The 24,980-nt window shown below is 29.7% G+C and overlaps 1 protein-coding gene across 3 annotated transcripts in view; it reads left to right on the top strand.

Moving 5' to 3' along the window:
• The window catches only part of Atf3 (Activating transcription factor 3), a 112,259-nt gene that overhangs the window by 71,773 nt on the left and 15,506 nt on the right, over positions 1-24,980 (top strand). For all 3 annotated transcript variants that reach the window (XM_088258318.1, XM_088258317.1, XM_088258316.1), the window contains exon 2: positions 22,078-22,980. In XM_088258318.1, the coding sequence (XP_088114444.1) occupies positions 22,678-22,980 (303 nt within the window). In that variant the 5' untranslated portion in view covers positions 22,078-22,677. The remainder of the gene's footprint in view (positions 1-22,077; positions 22,981-24,980) is intronic.

Below are 24,980 nucleotides of genomic sequence, written 5' to 3' on the forward strand. Positions count from 1 at the left end.
TACCATATGAGTAGTAATGTCTTTTAGGAAAACCCTATAGTTATTGATATATGCTAGTTTGATAGGCAAATAATTAAGAGATTTTAAAGTTTTTTTTTAAGTGTACGGAGTTTTGTCGCATCGTGTACACCTAAGTGTGTGTTGTTTTTCTGCTACCCACGTGGCTGGCCGATCTTATAAATTGCCATTAATTGATATATTCCGTACCGCCTATCCTATCATAAATACGCTCTAATTTATAGGCATTGTTCATTCAATAATTTGACTCACTACTCACTACCAAGTACTTACGGCAATGTCTTTGAAATATAAGTTATGATGATTTCGTTATGTAGTTTCAAGGTTAATGAGGTGAAGTCTGTGATAATAGGACAGTATAAACAATTCTAAAATTTTGTATGTGCTCCATTATATTAAAACCATAAAAACTTTTTCGTATGTTCCTCACATTTGTTTTTCAAATTATTTTAACGTAGTAATGTCTATCGTCTGCCCCCGTAGTGTATTGGTGAGGGCGTTTGAGTATCATGCTGGAGGTCCCGGTTTCATTTCCCAGGGGGGTAAAATAAATATGTGTTTTTTCAGTCTTATATTTATTTAATATAACTCTGGAGCGTAGGAGTTATCATATTGGTTTCGAGTAATTACGATCAATGCAACATTGCCTCGATGCGATGTTGTGCCTTATGCACCATTTGGTGCGGCTAGGGTAAGAAATAGAATATCTATGATTTTTTATTTTTCGTAAAAAAATTTTTCAATTTAATGTTGGTTATTTTTTTTAAACTCCTAAATTTAGTTACTTGGATTTGTTATTTCAATAGTTTAAAAAAAAAAAAAAAACATTTTGTATGGCAAAAAGATAAATAAAATCAATCTCTATCTTAAAATAATTCGTCTGTCTTCATTTCTTTAGAACATGGGTCTCGAGCGAAGGCCTTATAAAAATAATGATTTATTATACTTAAAATGGTTTTAAATGGATCAGGGTAGGAATTGTTTAACTTTCCTTTTTTATGAAATGAATTTGTCGAACCTTCAACAATATTGTTATAAAATACAAGCAAAAGAGTGCAAAATCCTCTCAAAGGAACTATAATTTTACTAAATATATATAATAATTAGACTTCATATATTATAATTTAAAAATCTCGATTTCATTCATAAAAATGAAAAAAAAATATTCAATCTATAAAAATTTCAAAACGTATACTTATACGCAATTTCTACGGAAACATAAATTTATTCCTTACAGAAACATTGCAACACTAAATAACAAAACGTGGCATCCAAATAATGAATAAAACATTCTACACAATATTTTTATGCTTCAACCTTGAACGTATGAATGTTACGATATTATGAATTATGTAATTTTGTTACGTGTTTAATACGTTTTGAATGAACCTAAACGTAAGAAAGTTTAATGAATTTTAAATTGAGAAATTTGTTATAAATCAAACACTTCCTTCAAGAAAAAACTTTTATTTTAATTTTAAAAGATGGCATTAATAAAACATTAATTTTAAGTATTTTATTTTTATTGTAAATTGAAATTCGAAAAATACATATTTCAAGAAAGCTTGTTCGAATTTCGAAATTTAAACAACTCGAATAAATCTCAAATTCAAATACATTTTACATATGTATTTGAATTCTTATTTGATTCTGTGACGACGTCAACTCTATAGAGAAAAATGCAACACGAGTATTTCTTGTGTTCGCAAAGGGCGTTTAGCTACCGCGATTGAAGAGATCCCGGTTTCGATTCCCAGGGAGGTCAAAATAAACACAGGAGATTTTAATTACTATCATCCCTTTTATGCATATTAAAAGCATTGTTAACTTTGTGGTATGGTAATATAATACTCTCCTTATCATTCATCGATCACTTTTTATAATACCACTTTAAAAAAACACTACTTCATGACAACCGGTTCCGTAATAATCATACCATCATGAGGCCAACATTCAGTCTACATTTGACTCGATAGTGGAATGATTATTCCGAAACCGGTAGTCATGAACTGAATGATGAGGAGAGTGTTATTATCATCCTTGACTGGTAGCGTAGGACTGATCACCTTGCCTTCATTTAATAAGCGATCCAGATGCACCATTGGGTTGGGAGCAAGGGTCAAAGAAGAAGAAAGAAGAAACTAACTAGGCACTGCTTATAGCCAATATAAAACAGCGTATTTAAATATATCTGCAATCCATACCATGTTGTGATTTATAGTTTATTTTTTCAAATAATAAAATGCTTAAGTTGAATTTTTGCTCTGTTATTATTTTTAAACGAGGAACAATGTGTTTTGGCTCGGCCCAGGGCCATAGTGGATATTATAAACCCACGATATTTAGTGCCCGAATAAGGCTCTTAATTGGGGTGCTTGTAAATTAAAATCTAAAACTGGGACACTTATTTATTTTCAACATTTATTAGTTTGCTTCATTCATAGAAACGTGGTCTGTATTGAGAGAAATTTCTTGCTAAGAAAATAAAACCCATGAATTAACTTCAATATGTTGCAAAAAATATTTTAATTTAATTTGTTAGCTTCACATATCGCTCACTCCTTTCAAGAACGTCGTAAATCAAAAATCGACAATTTTCAGTTGGGCATATTTTCGGAATACCCAAAAAATGTACTATATCCCAGCAGATGCATATTTTTAACTTAATTAACTTAACCCGCCACAGGGCAGAAAGTGTTGTTTTTGCATTTTGAAGAAAAGGTATTGTTTAATTATTTTTTAAACGTACTAAGTTTTTTCCTAAAAAGATGTGTTGCACAGTTAAAAGTTCAATAAGTGGCTTGATATATATTTTTAATACATTGTATTATATTTTTAAACATTAAAAACTCTCACCTGAAAAATCAAGTTTTTTTTATTTATGACGTTCTTGAAAGGAGTGAGCGATATTTAAAATATGTTGTATTATATGGTTACGCTACGCTTATTTAAAAAATAAACTTTTGTGTTCCGTATATAACAAGATTTTTTTATGTATAAAATATCAATTAAAAAAGAAAACTTATATTTATCTCTTAAATTTTTACTACGTTATATTTTATTTTTGAAGGTTATTTGAATTACTGTGATTATATTATCATTATTAGATAACTAGGAATAATTAACCGCTTTGTGCGACAAAGTATTAATTTTTATTTTCTGTCATAATCTATATTTAATATGTTTGTAAATAAATTTTCCAATTATTTAAACATGCAACAAAGAAAATAATAAAAAAGTATTTTAAAAAATAGGTATAAAAATGTTGAACAATATCCACATAGGTTAAGAAAATTATTTCAATTATACCTGCTTTTTGTAATTAGACGGTTTTTAAATAAAAATGGTGTTATATTATTGTGTATGGGTCAATGTTGTCATGGAATCCTGTTTTCTTCAGAAAAGATTCTTCTTGTCTCTACAAAATTGTAAATTTTATTTTGCCTGATAATTTTTTATCTGCAGTATTTAAAAAAATATATATCATAAAATGCTCACCAATAACCTCACCATCAACGATAATACAAAAGATCAATAAATTTTCCATTAATTTCACAACATGCAATACTTTTATAGTTTTGTTTTTTAAATAACCTGTTAGTGTACTTTGAAGAGATTTTATTGTATTGCAAGACCAGAAAAATCCGTAAAAAGTATTCCGGTAAACTACGACATATGGTCACCCTAACCAAAATCATAATGTATTAAAAGTGCTTTATTTTTTACTCTAAAATCAGGTACCTACCAAAAATATCTAATTTATGTCATAAATCATCGAGATCTATGTTAATGATATTCTTCAAGAAAAACTGCTTCTAAGTAAATTGTGTTTTTTGGACTCCAAGTTAAATCACTTGTTCACTATTGTATTGTAGATTATGAAAATAATAATTGTTTCTATCATCTCCTGATTATATTTTTCAACAAGCTTAAATATTTGGTTAATTTATGTAAATTTTAGTTCGTTTAAAAGGTGTTTGCGGTTCAAGGTCGATGTACGTATTAAATAACAACGTATGAAATTAAATTGCAATAAATTGCATAGTTTTTTGGTACTTTGAGAGATAATGGTAACCAAACCGCTATTTTTTTTATCTTCTAGTGTTTAACGACAATTGCGGTGAAATTCCCATATTTTACACCTCTAAACAGATATGTGTATAAAAATATATTATTTTAAATCCTACCTTTTATAAAAATGCCAATTATTGCGGTTGTCGGTTATGATTTTTGTGAAGGAATTTGAATGCTGAATTTCTGAATTATTATGGCTTTAAAAATGTTTAAAAAATTGCATGTTTGTATTTTAGCGAACAGGTTTAATGCGAGCAGTGTATTCTAAAAAAAACTTGAAACATGCAGATAAAATTATTTTTAATCAGCTAAATTTTTTAATAATGATCAAATGATTGTGACGTTTGACGTACCCATCACACGTCATAATCTTTATTCAGAGTACCTGTCCTTTGAACTAAGTATGCACGGAGTTCACCTATGTTTCGAATGGCTAGCGAGTACAACACATGTTTTAGGCAAGTTTATTTATTTATTTATTTATTTTATTTATTTATTTTCATAATACATAGATACATTCAATATACATATTCATTTCATATACACATTTATTATACGTATTACGGCTCTTTAGGCATGGCCTGTGTTGAGCCGAATACTAACATGGTAATACAAAGTTTATATATATTTTTTTAAAATTTTTAATATACATATATTTTTTTTAATGATTAGATTATAAACATAACATACAGGAGATACGAAAATAATTTATGTTTTAAGGTTTTTCAGTGTGATAATTACACCTGGACTTTAATCAATTCACTTTCCACCTTGTCCCTTCCAATGTTAAGTAACCATCGACGGACACTGTTCTTAAAGACCTGATCACTCCTGGAAATCTTAATGGTTTCGGGCAGCAAATTAAATATTTTTGGAGCGAGGAATGAAAAATTTTTTTGGGCAAAACTTGTTTTAATGGCTGGGCCAATGTAGTTTTTATTTAATGCTGCCCGGAATTTGAATTGAATTTTCTATTGCGGAAAATCTGTGTTGAAAAGTCTAATGGTGAACATATTGTCCTCTCAGGATCTTTAAAAACTATGCTTCTCAGCATTGTATGTATGTCCCTACTAGAATCACCATCACACACACACACACGGTTTATTTAAAACATATTTATTTGTGGGTATACGATATACATACATTTGAGATGTGATAAAGGGTTGAGCGTATTGTTTTTTAACAACCAATAAAATTAATTACTGTACTGTATTGCAATAAAGCATTTATGATTAATTTATTACATTACTAATATGAAATATTTATTAGCCGTTCGGAACTAGCAATTGTTTTGACAAGTATGTAGTCCGTACCAATAAAACGTGTCACGTTTTTTTCTTCCTTTCAGTTATACAAATTCATAAGTAGACCACTTTTCATGTTCCCTTTTAATGACAATTTATCACTTTTGAAATGCCCTTTTGAATTCTTATAATATAATCTATTTTGTATTCCGTTTGATCGTGAAATGTGTTGAAGGTGCTCGAGTGGGTGTCAAAGGTATATAATATGTAGGTATTGTACTAAATACACAAGGTTTCAGTAATGTTATGAATGTATTATGCTGTTTGAAGAAGTAAATAATACGTGAGAGGCAAACTATCGTATGTCTAGTAATGACCGATTTGAGTTTTATAAACGATATACCTATATCGTTTATAAAACGTTTATATGTATATATATATATATATATATATATATATATATATATATATATATATATATATATATATATATAAATATATATATATATTGAGAGATTCAGAGTGTCTCTGTAGATTTATACTGGAGTTTAGACAACCAGCTTACTTATTTCGTATTTTTTTAAAGCAACTGAAATATTTTTTAAGAATTAAGAAATATGCCGGAACGAGCAAAAAACTGTGTCTTCATCGATTCATGTTTAGAATATTTATTCAATAAAACATTTAATAATATATTTTAATAGGTACATGAAGAAATTGGTACATTTAGTTAAGACTTTGTATACCTTCAAGTTCATATTTTTTTCTGGTTATGCAAAAGTGTGTGTGTGTGTGTGTGTGTATTTATCCAAATGTTTGTTCTCTCTTTCAATTCATTGTACTTTCTTTTGTTTATATTATTATTTTTTTAATTTATTTAATTTGATGGTTGTATATGCCATATTAATCTAGAGGCTTGCATACCTCAAGAATAATGATAAATAATCCCACTTAATGTTGTTTGCCTACCATTCAGATCCATACGTTTGCTTATTCGATTGTATACATATATCGCTCGGCCTGTGGCAGTTTTTGTTAAAAGTGCCGTTTAGTGCTAACATCCGTAGGAGTATACGTAGGAACATATCCCACGGGTTGACTTTAAAATAAATAAAATACATACTCACATAAAATGCAAAACTGTTTTGAAACGTCGACAGCCAAATTGCGTTTGGATGGAAAACTAAACAAATCATCCGATAGACATCAACATACGTTCTGCATTCATAATTGCATTTTTAAAATCGTATATTATCACATTTAATCGAAAAAAATACAATTTATATGTCAATCACAAATATAAACAATAAATTATAAATGTAAGTCCCTCTCCAAACACACGAGCTTAGTCTATTTTAAGATTGTCAAAAGTAGAAATGTGTAGAAATTATAAAAAAAAAATCTTGTTTTTTTTTTATTTTTTATTTATTAAACCTGTCCAGAATGAGTTTTTTATTATTTGTTTTTTACTTTTTTATAATTTTATATCGTAGTCGTTGCTATAAACAACATATTTTCTCGAATTAAAAAAAAACATTTACACCAGTAAACATGATTTATCGAAACATGGATAATTTTGACAAAAATCATGTTTTGAAATAAATCACGTCTTAAATCGTGTTTTGTATTGGTCGTACATATATGACCATACTTCTGGATAGGTTAATATCCAAATCCTCTTCTTTAGAGAAAATATTCTTTGTGGAGGTATAATACCGCGTGAACTTATCTTTATCTGACGCTGATGTTTTACACCAAAAAATATTTATTATATCAGACTAGATGTTGAGTGATGGAAATCTTTATTTGGACCTTTACAATTTGTTTCAATTGGGTGGAAAATATGATATCTGTCAAGTGGATGCTGCCAGTGTTGATACATATTTATGCCCATTTTATGAATTTGTTTTTAAACTGCAGTGGTTTAGTTCACAAATATCAAATATAATTGACATAAATTTCTATTTGCAAAAATTATAACATCTTCCGATGGGGTGATTAATTTTGCGCCAACCTTTACAATTGACTAACCTATATATTACATAAGAAAATCGTATGTTAGATTTATGCAACGTGGATTGTATAGTACATAGAGACTGAGCTCGTAGTTAATGTGCATAATGACTGACAAAGTCAGTTTTATAGCTTTTTCGGCTGTGTTGAAACATGTGTGTTTATTTGCAATACTTAATGACTTAATATAACTACACTTCATAACGAAGATGACAGTTATTACTTAGGTACTTAATACTGATGCTGGGATTCGAAATGTCTTGAAGTATTATTATTTTTTGACTAGAAAGAAAAACACTACTTCTAGCATTAAAATTTTGTAAATTATATTTTTGAAAAATAATTATATTTGAAAAAGTATATCGCTCACGCTTTTCAAGAACGTCATAAATAAAAAAAACTTGATTTTTCAGGAATTTTTTAAAAGTTTAAAAAAATAATAAAATGTATTAAAAATAAATATCAGGCCACTTATGAACTTTTTACTGTGCAACAGATCGTTTTGGGTAAAACCTGAAGGTTTTTTCTCCATTAGAAAAATATTTAGTATATTAAAAAAAAATAATTAAACAATACCTTTTCATCAAAATGCAAAAACAATACTTTCTGCCCTGTAGCGGGTAAATATTAAGTTAAAAATATGCCACTTTTACTCGGATATAGTACATTTTCTGGGCATTCCAAAAACGTACACAGCTGAAAATCGTCAATTTTTTTAGATATAGATAGATATTTTTTAGAATAGATTTATGACATTCTTTAAAGGAGTGAGCGATATGTCCAACCAGAAGTAAATATTTTTTTATATTTTCTAAATATTTATTTTGACTATTTCTTAAAATCTATTGTGACATTCCGCATCACTTTCAAACACCGTATTTACAAAGTAAAACTCATAGTAAAAATGAATACATATTACCAAAATGTGACTGCTTTATATATATATTCTTTATTGTGGTAATTAATCAATCACCACCCCAATAAATAAACAGTAGACATATTTTTATTACATCCCTTTAATTTAATTATATAACCATAAATATAAACATAAATGTTTAGGTGTGGAGAATATTATATGAAGGAAGCCGGTAGTAGTAGTAGTCACGAAGTAGTGTATTTTAAAGTGGTATTACACAAAGTCAACGATGAATGATAATAAGAGTGTTATATTACCATATCACAAAGTTAACAATGCTTTTAATAAAAACAAAAAAAAAACTTACTCCACATCACGAAAAAGACATGTATGTTCATATGTATTTTTGTAAACGAACCGAACAATAAGTTTAGTTTACTCTAGCCTCGTACTTCAGGCGTGTTCGCGTAATTAACGTTTGTTGTCAGGTGAAATAATACTGTGTGTTTCGTTTTGGTGTTTTCAAACACACGAGGTCAATGTCATTAATTTAGGAAGTGCTTTAATGGCGTTTGTGTTTCTGATTCCCACACGATTCACCTTGGAACTCCAAGTGCTTTATTTTTGTGTTCGCCTTTAGAATTTTTCAACCCATGATAACAGATTGCCTCGGTTGAATTTTCGACTCCATTGTTAAAAGACACATTGATGTTTTCTCGAGTAAATTATTAGATTTTTTGTCGGGTAGTCTGAATCGTTATGTAAATTTGAAAAATAAATGCTTTTCAATGCTAAAGTCACAATTTTTAAATGTTTAAATGTGCATTTATTTTTGTTTATTATATAAACGATTTGGCTTCACAAAAATTTAAGGATCAAATTTCACACTTAAGAATTTTCAGTAAAAAAAATCGAAATAATTCTGACATTCACAATAATTGATAAATTTTTAATTTATTTAATACTAGCTGTACCTATGCACGCGTCGCTGTGGCTCAGTCTGGTCAAATGAAAAAGAAAGAACAGAGATGCTAACTTCACAATGCTTGTGGGTACATAATTTTTGTCATGAGCTATGTTAGCGTTGTAATTATGTTCAACAGATGACGCTGCCATTGCGGTTAAAAATATTTGGAAAAATGTTTTTACTTGACACAGGTATATAAAACACACGAGTGATTTGAATGCATCATTGAGTCCAATATTCAAAGCAATCAGTGAATAACTTAGGAGATTTAAGAATTTGATCAAAGGAAATTTTACATTTTTATTTATAAAGATACAATACAACGCAATAGAGTTTAATGATATATAAAAAAATTGGTTATTGTGATTAGATTTTTAAATTTTAAATTTCAATATTCCTCTATTTTGGAAAAAGGTTTATCGTTTCATTACTTAAGGCCCAGTATTCGTTAAGTTGTGTAAATCAGTCTAAATCAGGTAACATTATTGATGAAATTCGTTATTGATTTTTTTCTTTAAACACGTTTTTGCATTGAAAAATTAAGTTTTTGTTTGAAATAATTATATGGTATTGAAAAGAAAAGAGTAATTGAAAGGTAAGGAGTTAAAAAAAAATTATAAAAATATTTTTTTTATACATATTCTAAAAAACAAAAAAAAATCCAATATGTATTCCAAAAAAAAAATGGGCGAGACCTAACGGCGGCCATATGCATTGCCGGAAAATAACTGAATTTTATTTAATATTGGGAGTAGGTATGGCCTTAACAATTGTTTCTTAGAGTCAGATTTTATTCACATTTTAAGTGTACATAATGAATCAAGCGTACATAAAACGTGTTATCAGATTTGTGGTTGGATTTTCCTAAATATTCATAAAACCTCTTATCAAATCGCATTTTTTAAGCAAATCTAATTTTTATAATACTCTTCGGGTAAATTTTTATTGTTTGATTATGATGAAACGTTTGCATATTTTCTCAAACAACTTAATCTTTTGAAATAATTTAAAATGAACATTTATTAATTAGTTGATTCGGCAGCCATTTTGTGGTAATATCTACCCATTTTTAATTAAAATTGTACTTGGTATATCATTTTAAACAAAACCCTTACCCGCACCCCAATGGTGCATAGGGCACTGCGTCATATAAACGCAGTGTTGTCTTGATCGTTTTACACGTGAAGGAAAGGTGATCAGCCCTCCGCTTCAGGTACCAGTCCAGGGTAATATTGAATAAACATAAAAGTGAAAATATCACTTATATTTATTTGACCCCCCCTGGGAATCGAACCCGGGACCTCCAGAACGGTAGCCGAGCGTGCTGACCATTACACTACGGAGGCGGAAAATATCTGGTATATCATAGTATGTAAAAAATCAACCTTAAATTAATAAATATAGATTTTAAGGAATGTGATTCTAAACTAGGGATAACTTAAACGATTAGGAAAAAGTTTTAAATATGGTTTGGACAAATGGAGCGAATGACTAAAGTGTATTTGGCAAATGTGATCGGAAGGACAGAACGAGGACGGCCAAATGAGATTTGGTACGACTATATCAATCAGAACCTTGAATCTGATCGTGTCAAAGGTCAACGTAACCGTCGGGCATGTATGACAAGATATATAGATGTAAAACAAGTAATGAGTGTATGTCAGGACAGACGAGTATGGCGTTCTATCATCACTGCCTACCCTCGAAGATTTCTCGGCGTGATGAGAGTAGTAATATTTGAAAATAAAGAAGAGTCTTTATTGGGGCATTCCATTTTATTAAAACCTTTTTTAATTTAAACTTTTTTAAATAGATTGAGTGAGGTTTTCCTAGAAGGTTTAAAAGCCTTGGGTGGTTTTTTTTCTAATCTATTGAAGGCCTTTTTTATTGTCACAGTGTTGGGACCGCAAAAATACCAAACCCTGGAGGATTCTCTTAACAGACTTTAGATTAACTAAATATTCTGCTTAGAGTGTTTTTACCTGGCTATCTGTTTTGCAATAAAGCATTAATGTGCTGATAAAAGTAACATTAAAGCGAAAATATTTAATTAATTATTTATTAATGTGCTAAGGAACATAAAAATAAAAATATTTTTTACAAAAAGTTTTATATAATTCATATTCTTATTGAGCTAGATGCAAACTTTGCAAATAACTGAAAATATATTAGAAAAAATATATAATAAAATGCGTTTTTGTGCACAGATCTCCCTATAAATACATAAAAAAAAAAATTTGCCTCTGTGTAGTACAAAAAATAAATAAATTGATTTGAATTTTTTTTCATTATTTATAATTATTTTCCTTTTTATTTACTAGGCTGCTATGCACCTACATATGTTGCAATTATACTCACATATTTACTACTGAGTGTCTAAACGTACAAAGAAAATTAATTCCATTTCTCATAGCATAAAAGTCAATATTTTGTAAATAAAAATTTTTGGTCTAAAAATATGAATCGATCTGTAAAATATATATATTTTTATTCTCTTTAAAAATAACCTTGTGCAGTAACTGTGGGTTCATTTTTATCGTAATACTTTTTACCCTTAAATTAGTATTTCGGGAAAACGACTCTATTTGAAATATATAAACCATTAAAGTTATTAAAATTTTACATAAAACATATTTTTTTATAGTGTAGAATTATATATATATATATTATATATAGTGTCGATAATTTATTCAACGCCTTTTTTGTGCAATACTACTTTGAGGTTCTGTTCATGAAACAAGGAAATGCGAATCAGTCATTCAATTCTTTTTTAAAACTCATCTCACTCTCACAGCATGTTATTACTGCTGAAAGATCATATCACCATGCAATCGGATCCATAACAGCAAAGGCACCTTCTTCAATAGTCAAATACAGAAATACTTAAAAATACGATACGATACATAATTTTTCATAACTAGCACAAACACTTTTTTTGTAATGCCATACAAAATACAAATAATATTAACAGTAATTTACTAATTTTAAACGCTGTATTTCAAAGTTATTTACTTTTCTTAAACCATAGAATACCATACAATTATATTAAAATAATATTTGTTTTAATTCCATTTTCACTAAAATTACTTTATTGAATATTGTGTACGTTTAATTAAGCAATATAATGATAATGACACTCGTATTACACACTAAAATATGGTGGATAATAAAACAACTTTTAAAATTAAGAAACATCTCGATTAATTTAAATATTTGTCGTGTGATAATTTACAAATGTGTTTTTGTAAATACGTACAAGTTCAGAGTTTATTGTTATATGATTATTTTTGCAAATAAATACCAGTTTTTAAATCCAGTTTTACGACATTAATGAAACATAAAAAATCTCAGATATCATTTCAGATACGACCATGAAAATATAACAAAGATGTTCCATAAAGATAGAAGTTGCTATAATAATAAATTCATGACTTTATTTAAACAAAATAATTAATTATCTTAAAGATATGTGTGTTAATAGATTAATAAAAAATATATTAATATTTTTAATATGAATAAATAGGATCTCAAAAAAAATCATATTTAGGTCTTGCCCGAAATAATAAAATTCATTAATCATCCGTCTGCGCTGAGAGCCGATCGTCTCTTCAACCCCGGTTTTTAAAATATAGATTTTGTTTTTTATATTTTCAACACACATGTATTCTTAAAAAACGAACAATCTAATATATAATATTATATATTGAAAAAAAATATGTACATTTAAAAAAATATAGTTTTTTATAATATTGAATTTTTGTTTGTTTTTCATGAATATGTGTTGATTTTTTAAATTTTTTTTTTTTTTACTAAACTCCTTATCTTTCAATAACTCATAGAAATTATTTTTTTTTGAGAAAAAAATAGATTGCGTCAAATGTTACCTGGGTTCAAAGCAAATTAAGCTACAATTTAACGTGTGTTGGACCTTAATGTTTACATTTTCAGACTTGATTCTGCCTTTTTGGGTTGTAATACAAGTGAGTGTAGGTACATAGATATTTCTTGGATTAAATCGTATGAATGATTTTACAGTTCCTTTTAAAGTTTTGACTTTTTAAATGCCAATTCATAAATTTAAACCACATTTTGAAATGTCATATTTGATTTATTTAAAGTACCGAGACAAAATTCTAAGAATCGCATTTTAATGCATGTTTGAATAGACGAACGAAAATTGCTCAAGAATATAATTGAGTGCTTTAATTAAAAATATAAACAAAAAATAACCAGTTATTATTGTGTTGTAACACCTGTATAGATCTATTCAAAAAATGTGTACAATATGCTAATTACTCAGTATTGGAGGAAAATGGTGTCATTAAATTTTCAAACATGATGGTTGGTATATGAACGCTAGGAGGTTAATATTCTCTCTGTATAATTTGTTAAGTTTGGTGAATAATATTTACCCAAGTTGTATTACTTTTTAATTTATGTTATTGGGATAATTCCGACTGAATTCAGGCTGAAGAAATCCTTTATATCGTTAGGCTGTGAAGGAAAGTTTGGTCGAAACTTTGGAAAAATGAAATACACTATACGGCATTATCCTAAAATGGTTTGGAACTTTGTGGAAAACCACGATGATTTAAATATAAAAATATAAAAATATAACACTTTTCAGTTTATTAATTTTATTGTTAATTTTTTTTTAAAGGAATAAACCGCAACGCCTCTACTTTTAGGGGCTTGTTGGTAGGGTAATTAGGATGGGGAAGGTAAATGTGAAAAATATACCACAAACACCCTGACCAATCGAAAATAAATCTTTCTTGAATTCATTTTGCAATTGGCGGGAATCGAACCCGAGACGCCAGGTTCGCAGTCGAGCACCTATTTAACTACGCCACGGTAGCTGTCTATATTAATGTAAACATGACTGGTTTCGAGAACTACAGATGTTCTCATTAAAAGGTGACAATACAATATTATCACCAGTTGATGAGAACATCTGTAGTTCCTCGAAACAAGTCGTGTTTATATAAACAAACTCCAAAGCGGTGTTATACAAGTGATTTATTTTTATATTTAAAGGGATATTCGCTAACATAAAATTCATTACACCGAAGATCGCCGGATAGGTCACATGTCTATTCACGCCCGATTTTTTCGAAGCATGTATTTTAGATTTTTTATTATCATTTTTAACTCTTAACTTTTCAACAGCTGTTTTTTTTCTAAATCATATATTTATTTCGAATAAAAACTAATGTTTTCAATGCAAAAACGATGTTGTAAAATGTTACCTGGATTTAGAGAAAAATAAGTTTCTACTTAACGAATACTGGGTCTTAAATAAAAATCTTTATACAAACAACTCCTTAGTGGGACAAATACTGTAATTGTGAAGAAAAATTAGGACACTGTACTGTATTGAATATTATAATAATCGAATTTAAATTATGTTTACCAACAAACCATAAAAGATCTTGTTGGGTAATATATCCAAAATAAAACAAAGTTTGTTGGATTGAATTCTACATTTCGCTCACTCCTTTCAAGAACGTCATAAATCAAAAAACCTGATTTTTTAGGAGAATGTTTTTAAAGTTTAAAAATATAAAACAATGTATTAAAAATAAATATCAAGCCATTTATTGAACTTTTTACTGTGTAACATATCTTTTAAGGTAAAACCTGAAGTTTTTTTCTCCGTTTGAAAAATATTTAGTATATTTAATTAAATAATTAAACAATACCTTTTATTCAAAATGCAAAAACAACACTTTCTGCCCAGTAGCGGGTAAATATTAAGTTCAAAATATGCCTCTTTTGATGGGATATAGTACATTTTCTGGGCATTCCGAAAACATGCACATATAAAAATTGACGTTTTTTGATTTATGACGTTCTTGAAAGGAGTGAGCGATTTATTTATGTATATGTTAATACGTTTTATCGTTATATGCTAATTGATAATTGGTGATTGAATTCTACATAAATAAATATTGAATTCAATCCTGTTGGATTGTTTTAGCCTTGTTTTATTTTGGATATATTACCCAACAATTCAATATGGAATTCTACCAACTGTCAGCAGTTACAATACATAATAGATCTTTTGAATGCATCTGGGATTTATATTAAAAAAGGTTTTTCAAATGGAGAAAAAACCTTCAGGTTTTACCTTAAAAGATCTATTAAACAGTAAAAAATTCAATAAACGGCTTGATATTTATTTTTAATACATTGTATTATATTTTTAAACTTTAAAAACATTTTCCTGAAAAATCAGGTTTTTTATTTATGACGTTCTTGAAAGGAGTGAGCGAAATGTAGAATTCAATCCAACAAGCCTTGTTTTATTTTGGATATATTACCCAACAATTCAATATGGAATTCTACCAACTGTCTGCAGTTACAATACATAATAGATCCTTTGAATGCATCTGGGATTTATATTTAAAAAGGTTAATAATATCGCAAGAACAATAAAATGGCTGGATTTATACAAAAAGATCGCAGATTTGCTGTTGTTGTCATTGAATGAGTGAATAATAATTGTGGTATTACTAAATCTTACATCATTACGGCGCATCCTCTGAATGTAATTATTATAACAGATGTTCTCTGTATTCAGATCGCTATCTGCTCTCAACGTTGAAGAGATTTAAGCATATGTAAATATTTACCTACCTCGTTACGCAGACTTAAGGAGGTTACATAATAATATATACATGTAATATGAAGAGTAGTAAGAATACGTTTGAAAGAAGTATCTTAAATACAAGGAAAACGATAAAACTTACGAGACCAAATAATATATGGAATTATCGAAAAAAATCTAAATATTATATGATATAACTCAACTAAAGAAAGCTCCTTCCTTAGGATTAAAAAAATAACTGCCTAAGTAACCAACACGCCGCTTCCCCGCAGGGCTTGACAGAGAATTGAACGCCACTCCATTTGTCTTAAAACAATATTCGCCTCTTTCACGTTTGTGCAGGGATCTCGAGTGGCTACTTTTGTTTTGTTCTAAAGGGTTAATTCATAAAACTCGATGAAAAGTATTTTTATCATAATGTGCAAAAAAATGTATTATATATCGGGCCCATTCATTATGCTGTGAAAAACAACAAAAAGATCACAAAACATTGATAATGTAGTTATTGATAATGTAGTAGGTTATTTTTTTAATTTTAATTATTTTTTTTATAAAATACAACATTATCCTTCCATAATGGTATAATAATAATAATAAAATAAAACCCCTATCCGCTCCCCAATGGTGCATAGGGCACTGCGTAATACAAACGCAGTGTTATCTTGATCGTTTAAACATGAAGGAAAGGTGATCAGCCTTCCGCTTAAGGTACCAGTCCAGGGTAATATTGAATAAATAGTACGGTAAAAAAACACTTATATTTATTCTACCCCCCCCTGGGAATCGAACCCGGGACCTCCAGAACGTTAGCCGAGCGTGCTGACCATGATGGTATGATATACTTATTCGTGTATTGGTTGGGGACGACACTGGCTGAACTTCCCAACAATGTTGATAAACGTAACCTAACTTAACATAACCTAACCTAACATAGCCTAACCTAACATAGCCTAACCTAACATAACCTAACCTACCTTCAAATGACGTTAGGTTAATCATACATTTAAAAAAAAAACATAACATTATATTTCCATACTGATATCATATACTTATTTGCGTATTGGTTGGGGACGGCCCTGGCTGAATTTCCCAACAATGTTAATAAAATCGACGGTAGGTGCTCCATATGCCTCACAAAACGGATAGTACTCGTAAATCTTCCGCGATGCACTCCTTTTCAACTCGCATCCATATCAGTGGAGCAAGAAAGTAGCTCGTAAACTTTCAAAATGTCGCCGACGCGAGCTCTCGGCTCGGCGTAGGATGGTAGGACGCCCGCTTCCCGCCAATTTCACCCGCCATCTTGAAAAATTGCGCTCGTAAAGTTTTATTGCGCGCGCATCCTGCCCACTGCGAGCGTCGTTCGGTGCCACTTTATGGGGTATAAACGTTTATCGTCAGGAGTAAAAATATGGAAACTTGTATCGGGGACTACTTGGCGATATGCAAGCTCGACGTTCGACGGTTGCGATATCTGGAACGCGAAAAATTGACAACAATGCCGCTAATTTTAAACTACCATAACTCAAACCCTCACTACTCCTGGTCGTTGATGTGCTCCTGGTAGGTGTATTCATACTATATGTATGTACATTATGTATACTTACTTTTACTGCAACTATATCCGCTCCCTATGTGGATCATATGAAGTCCACAAACTGTATCCAGGCTTTTCTGTCGGCTGCCAGCTCTCTTGCATCTTCCCAAGTCAGGTCCGCGTCCCGAAGTTCAGACGAGACCTTTCAACAGTGGTCGCGCGAAACTGGTGTCTTGTAAAAGAGGCAAGCTTAATGGCGGCTCTCGGGAGGCATGCGGAGTACATGGCCCAGCCAACTGAATCGCCTTTTCTTGACAACAGCTGTGATCAAGATTTGCTTTGTCCTACGCCTTATCTCTTCATTCCTCACAAAGTCAAAACATCGGACTCTTAAAAAACATTGTGTGTATGTATTTAAAAATATTGTATGTCATAGGTTGATGTTTATTAATTAAATTTACATGGTACTAGCCTAGGGGATTTTCAGGAGATCGTTTTTAAAGTTGAAGAAATTAATAAAATGTATTAAAAATAAATTTAAAGACACTTATTGAACTTTTTACTGTGCAAAATCGTTTTTAAAGTTGAAGAAATTAATAAAATGTATTAAAAATAAATTTAAAGACACTTATTGAACTTTTTACTGTGCAAAATATCTTTTTAGGTAAAACCTGAAGTTTTTTTTTCTCCATTTGAAAAATATTTAACTTATATTATTAACTTATTAATAAAAAAATAAATTTTCTTCAAAATGCAAAAACAACACTTTCTGCCCTGTAGCATATAAATATTAAGTTAAAAATATGCCACTTTTGCTGGGATATAGTACATTCTGGGCATTCTGAAAACATGCACAACTGAAAATTAACGATTTTTGAAATATGACGTTGTTGAAAGGAGTGAGCGATATATTTTAGTGTTAAAAAATCCGTCTAAGGAAATTCTCTACACATTTTTAAAGTATATAATTGTGGGTAGGATTGAAACAAATGGTCCTTTATTCAAATAGTAGGTACAAGATGACATTACTGGAAGTGTTACTCGAAAGATTTGCATCTTAATGTTCAATTTCCTAAGTGAAGATTTCACTCAGCGGTTCAAGTGTGTCTACAGCGCTATAAAAACACTTTGTAGCTGCTAAAGACAGCGGACTAAGCTGTGTGTACATATTTACATTAATCTAGACTAGAAATCCTCTTAATAATACTGTCGTTACAAAAACGTTAAGTCAGAAAACGCTTATAAATGTTATAAAAAATCATTTAATTATCGATTTTTGATGTATGACTCAATACATATAGTGGGATAGTCTTATTATATTAAGACACGATTTAAAAAAAATCTTGACACGTTTCGAAAGTATCGATTTTACGTAAAGATATACAAAAATACTGATCGGTCAATTCTCGTCATTAAAAAACATTTACCATTCAAAATATGAGCTTGTTAAGTGTTTTTTTTAAATTTTATAATTTTTTTTTTAAAAATAATATGTATTTTTAATATTTGAAGCATTTACTCTTCTTTTTACAAAAATGTTAGTAAATAAATACTTATTGAGATTTTTGTCTACCGGTCTCGAGACGTATCCGTCTCTTCGTCAGGACAATCACTACAACAGCATGTCAGACCTCGGCCTTTAGTGCATTTTGGTTCTCGGGTCGTCCAAAATCGTATGTGATTAACATTTTGTGTAGTTGTAAGTGTGTGAATAGTGGTATAGTAGTGAAGTGTATTATTGTTTGCATCCTGTTGTAGTGATTGTCCTGAAGAAGAGACGGGTATGTCTCGAAACCGGTAGACAAAAATCTCAGTGAGTGAGAAATATAACATACATTACTAACACTTTTGAAAAAAAAATGAAAAAAGTTTTATTTTTTAATAATCATGACTATTGACACGATATTAAAAATCTATGAGTAGTATTTTTTTACTGATTTCATTGACAGTCGTTATAATTTTAACGGAATATTTTTTTAAAGAATAATGAGATGTTTCGAAAGTCTGGATTTTACGTTAAAATGTATAAAAAAATATTGATTAATTGATTCTCGGCATTTAAAATACGCTAACTATTCTTAATGTGTGTGTGTGTTTTTTACACTTTCCTAGCAATTTCGTGTAAATAACACTATTTTAGAAAATTATTTGTAGTAGTGTCGGGCTGTGGTCCCGTGGTTAGTGTCACGGACTCTTGAGTCAGAGTTTCTCGGTTCCAACCCACTCTACCACAATTTGATGCCATTTCTAATAATGAGGTGCTTAGGCTCTCAGAAAAAGTGTGAAATTGAATTATTTTCGTAAATAATAAAAACACAAATACTCTTTTTTTAAATATATTTTTTACCTTATTTTATTTTTTTATGTTAACTGTTATTTTATGTCGTAAAATCTACGATGTAACACTTTTTGCTAGAACACAAACAACTTGATGTTGGTATAAACGTTATTTAGAGTAATTTGTCGCATAAAATTGTTTTACTTTCTAGAAAACATTATTAATCATCCTTATGGACGTGTTGAGAGATCAACGTAATTAATGATTCTAGAAAAATATAATTTTAAGCCGATAATAAAAGAAAAAAAGAAGAGTCGTGACCTGCCTTAGTGTTGAGAAACGAAATAGAAAAATAAACCAGTCATATGGACTAAATCATAAATGCAGTTTCACCATTAATTATTATCAAAACGAAATACTTATAAATATTTTCTTGTACTATCATTCTATGTCAGGTACCACGCTGCCATCTTTTAAATTCTTTGAGTAAATGTTTTGTATTGAAAAAAATAAATGTTATTTTTTCCATCTATTATCGGTTTAGGGCTGATCACCTTTCCTTCATGTGTTAACGATCAAGATAACACTGCGTTTATATGATGCAGTGCCCTATGCACAATTGGGGTGCGGATAAGGGTTTGAACAAGAACATCGGTTACAAAACCAAAAAAAAAATAATGATCATACTATTTTCATTATAATATTTAGAGTTGAATTGTATTTATTACAATATATGGAAACCATAACCTCTCATTATGATCGGTATTGTGAATTCTAAATTCAAGGTCTTATCGACCATAATGTAACATGATTTTGAATCGACTTATAGAAAAGCACGAATTCAATTAAAGGTAGCACAAAAGTTATGTTTACTATTTAAAAAAATGTGTAAAGCTGGCAAGATAATATAATTAAAACAATGTCGGATTATTATTTTTTGTTCAAAAAGCACAAAATTTTTACGTTTTTTACTACAATAACTTACTTTTTACGAAAAACGTTTGCTAAAAATATTTAAAAATAAGTGCAACATCTTTTTTGAGAACTTTGTATAAAATATGAACATTAAATATTGGTAAAAACCTAAAATACCAAACATGCTAGTTGTCACTACATTCTTTACATGTATTCCCCCAGTGGTACCCACAGATTGTATGTACGTCGTAAATTTTACGAACGTCCCGTAATCTAGGGTTAAAATAAGACGATATAAAATTTTAAACAAATTTGACAGTTTGCGAAATTATAAACACACGTTTGTATGAAAAAGTGGTACCGTGGCGATGTTTATGTTCTCAGCGTGCGGCCGTGCGGAAAGTTTATCATTTTTATAGACATGTGCTTTTCGGTTTTTAAAAGCGACGAATGTTTTCACAACAAAAAGGGTTTAATATTCGAGACTGTTTACATTTTCGAGACGGTTTGGAATTCTAACGTAAGCAGAAAAAGATCAGCGCGTCTTTTAACTTGAATTTATAAGGTGTGCATATTTGTAGATATGCTTTTTCAATACGTTTTCTTAAAAATAATACTATCGACTTGAAATACATTATTGACTTTTTATATTTTTAAATGTAAATTTCAGTAAATTATATATACATTGATAAATCTATAGAACGAATAAAATATTATTATAATCTGCCAAATAATAAAGTATTTTTTTACTCATTTAAGTAAAATTTATGACAGCAGTTTAATAATTTGTCCGCCTCCGTAGTGTAATGGTAGCACGCTCGGCTACCATTCTGGAGGTCCCGGGTTCGATTCCCAGGGGGGGGTCAAATAAATACAAGTGATTTTTTCACTGTAATATTTATTCAATATTACCCTGGACTGGTACCTGAAGCGGAGGGCTGATCACCTTTCCTTCATGTGTAAACGATCAAGATAACACTGCGTTTACATGAAGCAGTGCCCTATGCACCATTGGGGTGCAGATAAGGGTTTTATTATTATTATTGTAGTTTGATAATGCCACAACAAGACGTAACAACTGTCACAAAATTTATTTTTTATGTATTATTTTTTTATATCTACTCAAAGACGAAGAAGAATATGGAAGTCCGGGCATTTACGGAGCTGACGACCGTCATAGGCTGGTTTAAATGATCACTTTACATATGTGTAACATTTACCAAGTCACAAGGAAAGTCACAATAGACCTAATATGGTCGCAGCGATACAAGGGATGCAAGATCCCTAGACTCAAAAACAAAAAAAAACATTCACCAATTCTACCCATTATTGACAACCACACAAGTATTTGGACACACTCAAAATGTTATTTTCATTTGTTTTTTAATAATAAAAAATAATTTAGTAGACTCTAATAATCAGTGTTTGATTTCAATATTTCAAATATAAATTGAAATGGAGTTCTACAAATTAAACGCCAAATCAATAAACAAATTAATGCTTTTGATATGTTAAAGTTTTGAGTTTTAAAATGGTTTCTGATTGTTTTATTTTTATTATTTCAGGTCTCTACCGCTCTACCAGAGAAACGTCGCCAAGATCGTCCACCAGTGCCATCTATAGTTATTTCACTCCAAGCCAACAGCGTCGGGGAAAATAGACGGTGTTAAAATCAACGCTCGAGTACTTATTTACATAAAATATAGACCGGCTGTTTGACAAAAGTCCATATACGCATTAGTTTCCCAACAAAGCGTCTACTGTTCTATAACAACGTCCGCCATAAAAGTACAATAAAAAAGAAGGCGCAGAATTGAACAAGCACTCATTTGAATTCTGAACGCGCGTCATTTTTTTCACGCTTACAATACCGAATTGAATTTGGTATTTAAAATACCGCCAAAACGTACTACAGAAGTCGCCATCTTGGGTGTTCGCAAAAAAACAATAAAAAAGTTTATTATAAATTAAACTTTAATCTAGGATTAGTTGAAATTCAATCTATAAATCGATTGATCAAAGTGTAAAACATATTGTTGAAGAATTTTTTATTTAATTTTTTTTATTTTTATAAAATAAAAACAATTCCATTGAAGAAAGACATAAAGTGAGAGAGATATTGATATATTGCGTATTATTTTTTTATTCGATATTATAATTTTAAAATGAATTCCACTTCTACCGTCGCCTCGACGATGGCGTCGTCCGCCCCTGCGATCGTGCTGTCCAGCGATACCAACTGCGCGACCACGACCAGTTTGAGCGGGAAGCTGCCGAAAATGTACAATTTGAACGTGAACGTGAACGTGAGCGCCGCCAACTCCACGGTCGCCAACCTGCTGGCCGTGGAGTCGGCCTGCACCACGCCCAGAACGCCCGAGATCCTCAACTCCCTGATCGCCATGACGAACCCACTGGACGACTACAACTATAACGCGAGCGAAAAGTGCGCGACTGGCGGATTGAGGGTGAGTGCTATAACTTTAAAATATGTACTTAACCCTCTCGTATATCTCACTCCTTTCAAGAACCTTATAAATAAAAAAAACTTGATTTTTCAGGAGATCGTTTTTCAAGCTTAAAAATATAATACAATGTATTAAAAATAAATATCAAGCCACTTTATTGAACTTTTTACTTTGCAACAGATCTTTTTAGGTAAAACCTGAAGGTTTTTTCTCCATTTGCAAAATATTAAAAAAAAATTAAACAACATCTCTCTTCTGAAATTTTTTTTTTAACAATATCGGCATTCTGTAAACATGCACAACTGAAAATTGACGATTTTTGATTTATGACGTTCTTGAAAGGAGTGAGCGATATAAAAATACAGTTGAACCACTCATAACGAGTATAATTTGTTACAGAATCTTACTCGTTAAGCAAAACATTTTTTGTTTTGACTGGCGCGGAAGTCCCGGCTCATAAGTGAATGTCATGAAAAAGGGACTTGCCCTTTCTCTGTAACTCGTTATGCGAAATGTCAGTCGTTAAGGGAGCATCTTTTACAGAATTTTTTCTTGCTCATTATGCGAATTACTCGTTATGAGAGGTTCCACTGTAGTTCAGTACGTACGAGAAAAAATCTAATTTTTATATGTAAATAGTTCGGAAATGGTTTATTCTAAATATACAAATATGGAATTATTAATGTAATTTCAAATGATAAAAAAGCAAAAAGTAATTGAACCAGATCAAAACAGTTCAGAGAACAATCACTTAAGTCATTTTAAAATGAAAAAAAAATCTTTTCAACAAAATGATTATTTTAAACATTCCAAGTCCCAAAAGTTGACACCATTTAAAAAAACAGCAATTCTTCAACTATTTAAGGGTGATAAATACTTGAATCTAAAGAAAAATTCTTCGAGATACCAAAATAACTTTACAATACCAATATGCAATACCAAACAATTCCAACAGAACTTTAAATATTTGCGAACCAAATAACCTTTCTACAGATGTACAAAAATTGTATTGTATAACAAATACATTAAAAAGCTAAAAATAGATTATAAAATACACAAAAACAAAAAATTTAAATAGCTTATATCACCCACAAACATAAACAATAAATAATAAGTGTAAGTCCCTCTCCAAGCACAAGAGCTTAGTCTCTTTATTGGAGAGAACAGCGTCATTAATTTCAATATTGGGAAGTAGAAATGTGTAAAAAATTAATAAAATATATATAAAAAACTCTTGTTACCATATTAATTAAATAAAAAAATCTTCTTTAGGAATGAAATTATACCATCAAACGTTTACTTTGATGTTTATTTTGTTTACTAGAAAAATAAGATAAAGGCTTTTTTCATTTATATTTGAAGAAATAACATTGTGATTTTCCATTTTAAAACTAAAATATAATTTTATTTTACAATCACTATAAATATTAAAACACAGACCACATTTTATATATTTAGAGTAATTTTAAAACAAAGTTATATTTTAATTATATAAAGGATTTTGTAACAAATAAATAAAATAAGGTTTTATATCCGTTTTAACTGTTACCGATATACGAAAACAAAAAATAATACTTATAAATTTACATTAGGTCAAATATAAGCATTCTAAAATTTGCATATTATGATTAATTATATCCGCTTTTAGTGGTGTCCAGTTGTTGTCTTTTAACCCTTTACAAAGTAAGATATTCCTGTCGCAAACATTTTTACATAGTTACGATATGTTTAAATAAAAATCTTCAGACTAAATTTTATATTTTCGACTTCCTTTTTTTCTCCAAGGCACTTTGATTTGTATAAAACTTACGATATTTATTTTTTGTTTGTTTATACAAAGAGAAATATTTATGTTTTTATTATTTACAAAAATACTTCAATTTCACTATTTTACTATTATAATATTTTACTAATTATACTATTTCTGTGCCTCTGTGCGGCTCAATATTAAAAAAAAAAAACTATCAAATTGTGGTAGAGTGGGTTCGAACCGAGAAAAC

The sequence above is a fragment of the Brachycentrus maculatus genome, unplaced genomic scaffold (genome assembly GCF_059751285.1).
Source record: "Brachycentrus maculatus isolate JH-2025_06_01 unplaced genomic scaffold, ASM5975128v1 h1tg000092l, whole genome shotgun sequence".
In the NCBI taxonomy this organism is placed as follows: domain Eukaryota; kingdom Metazoa; phylum Arthropoda; class Insecta; order Trichoptera; family Brachycentridae; genus Brachycentrus; species Brachycentrus maculatus.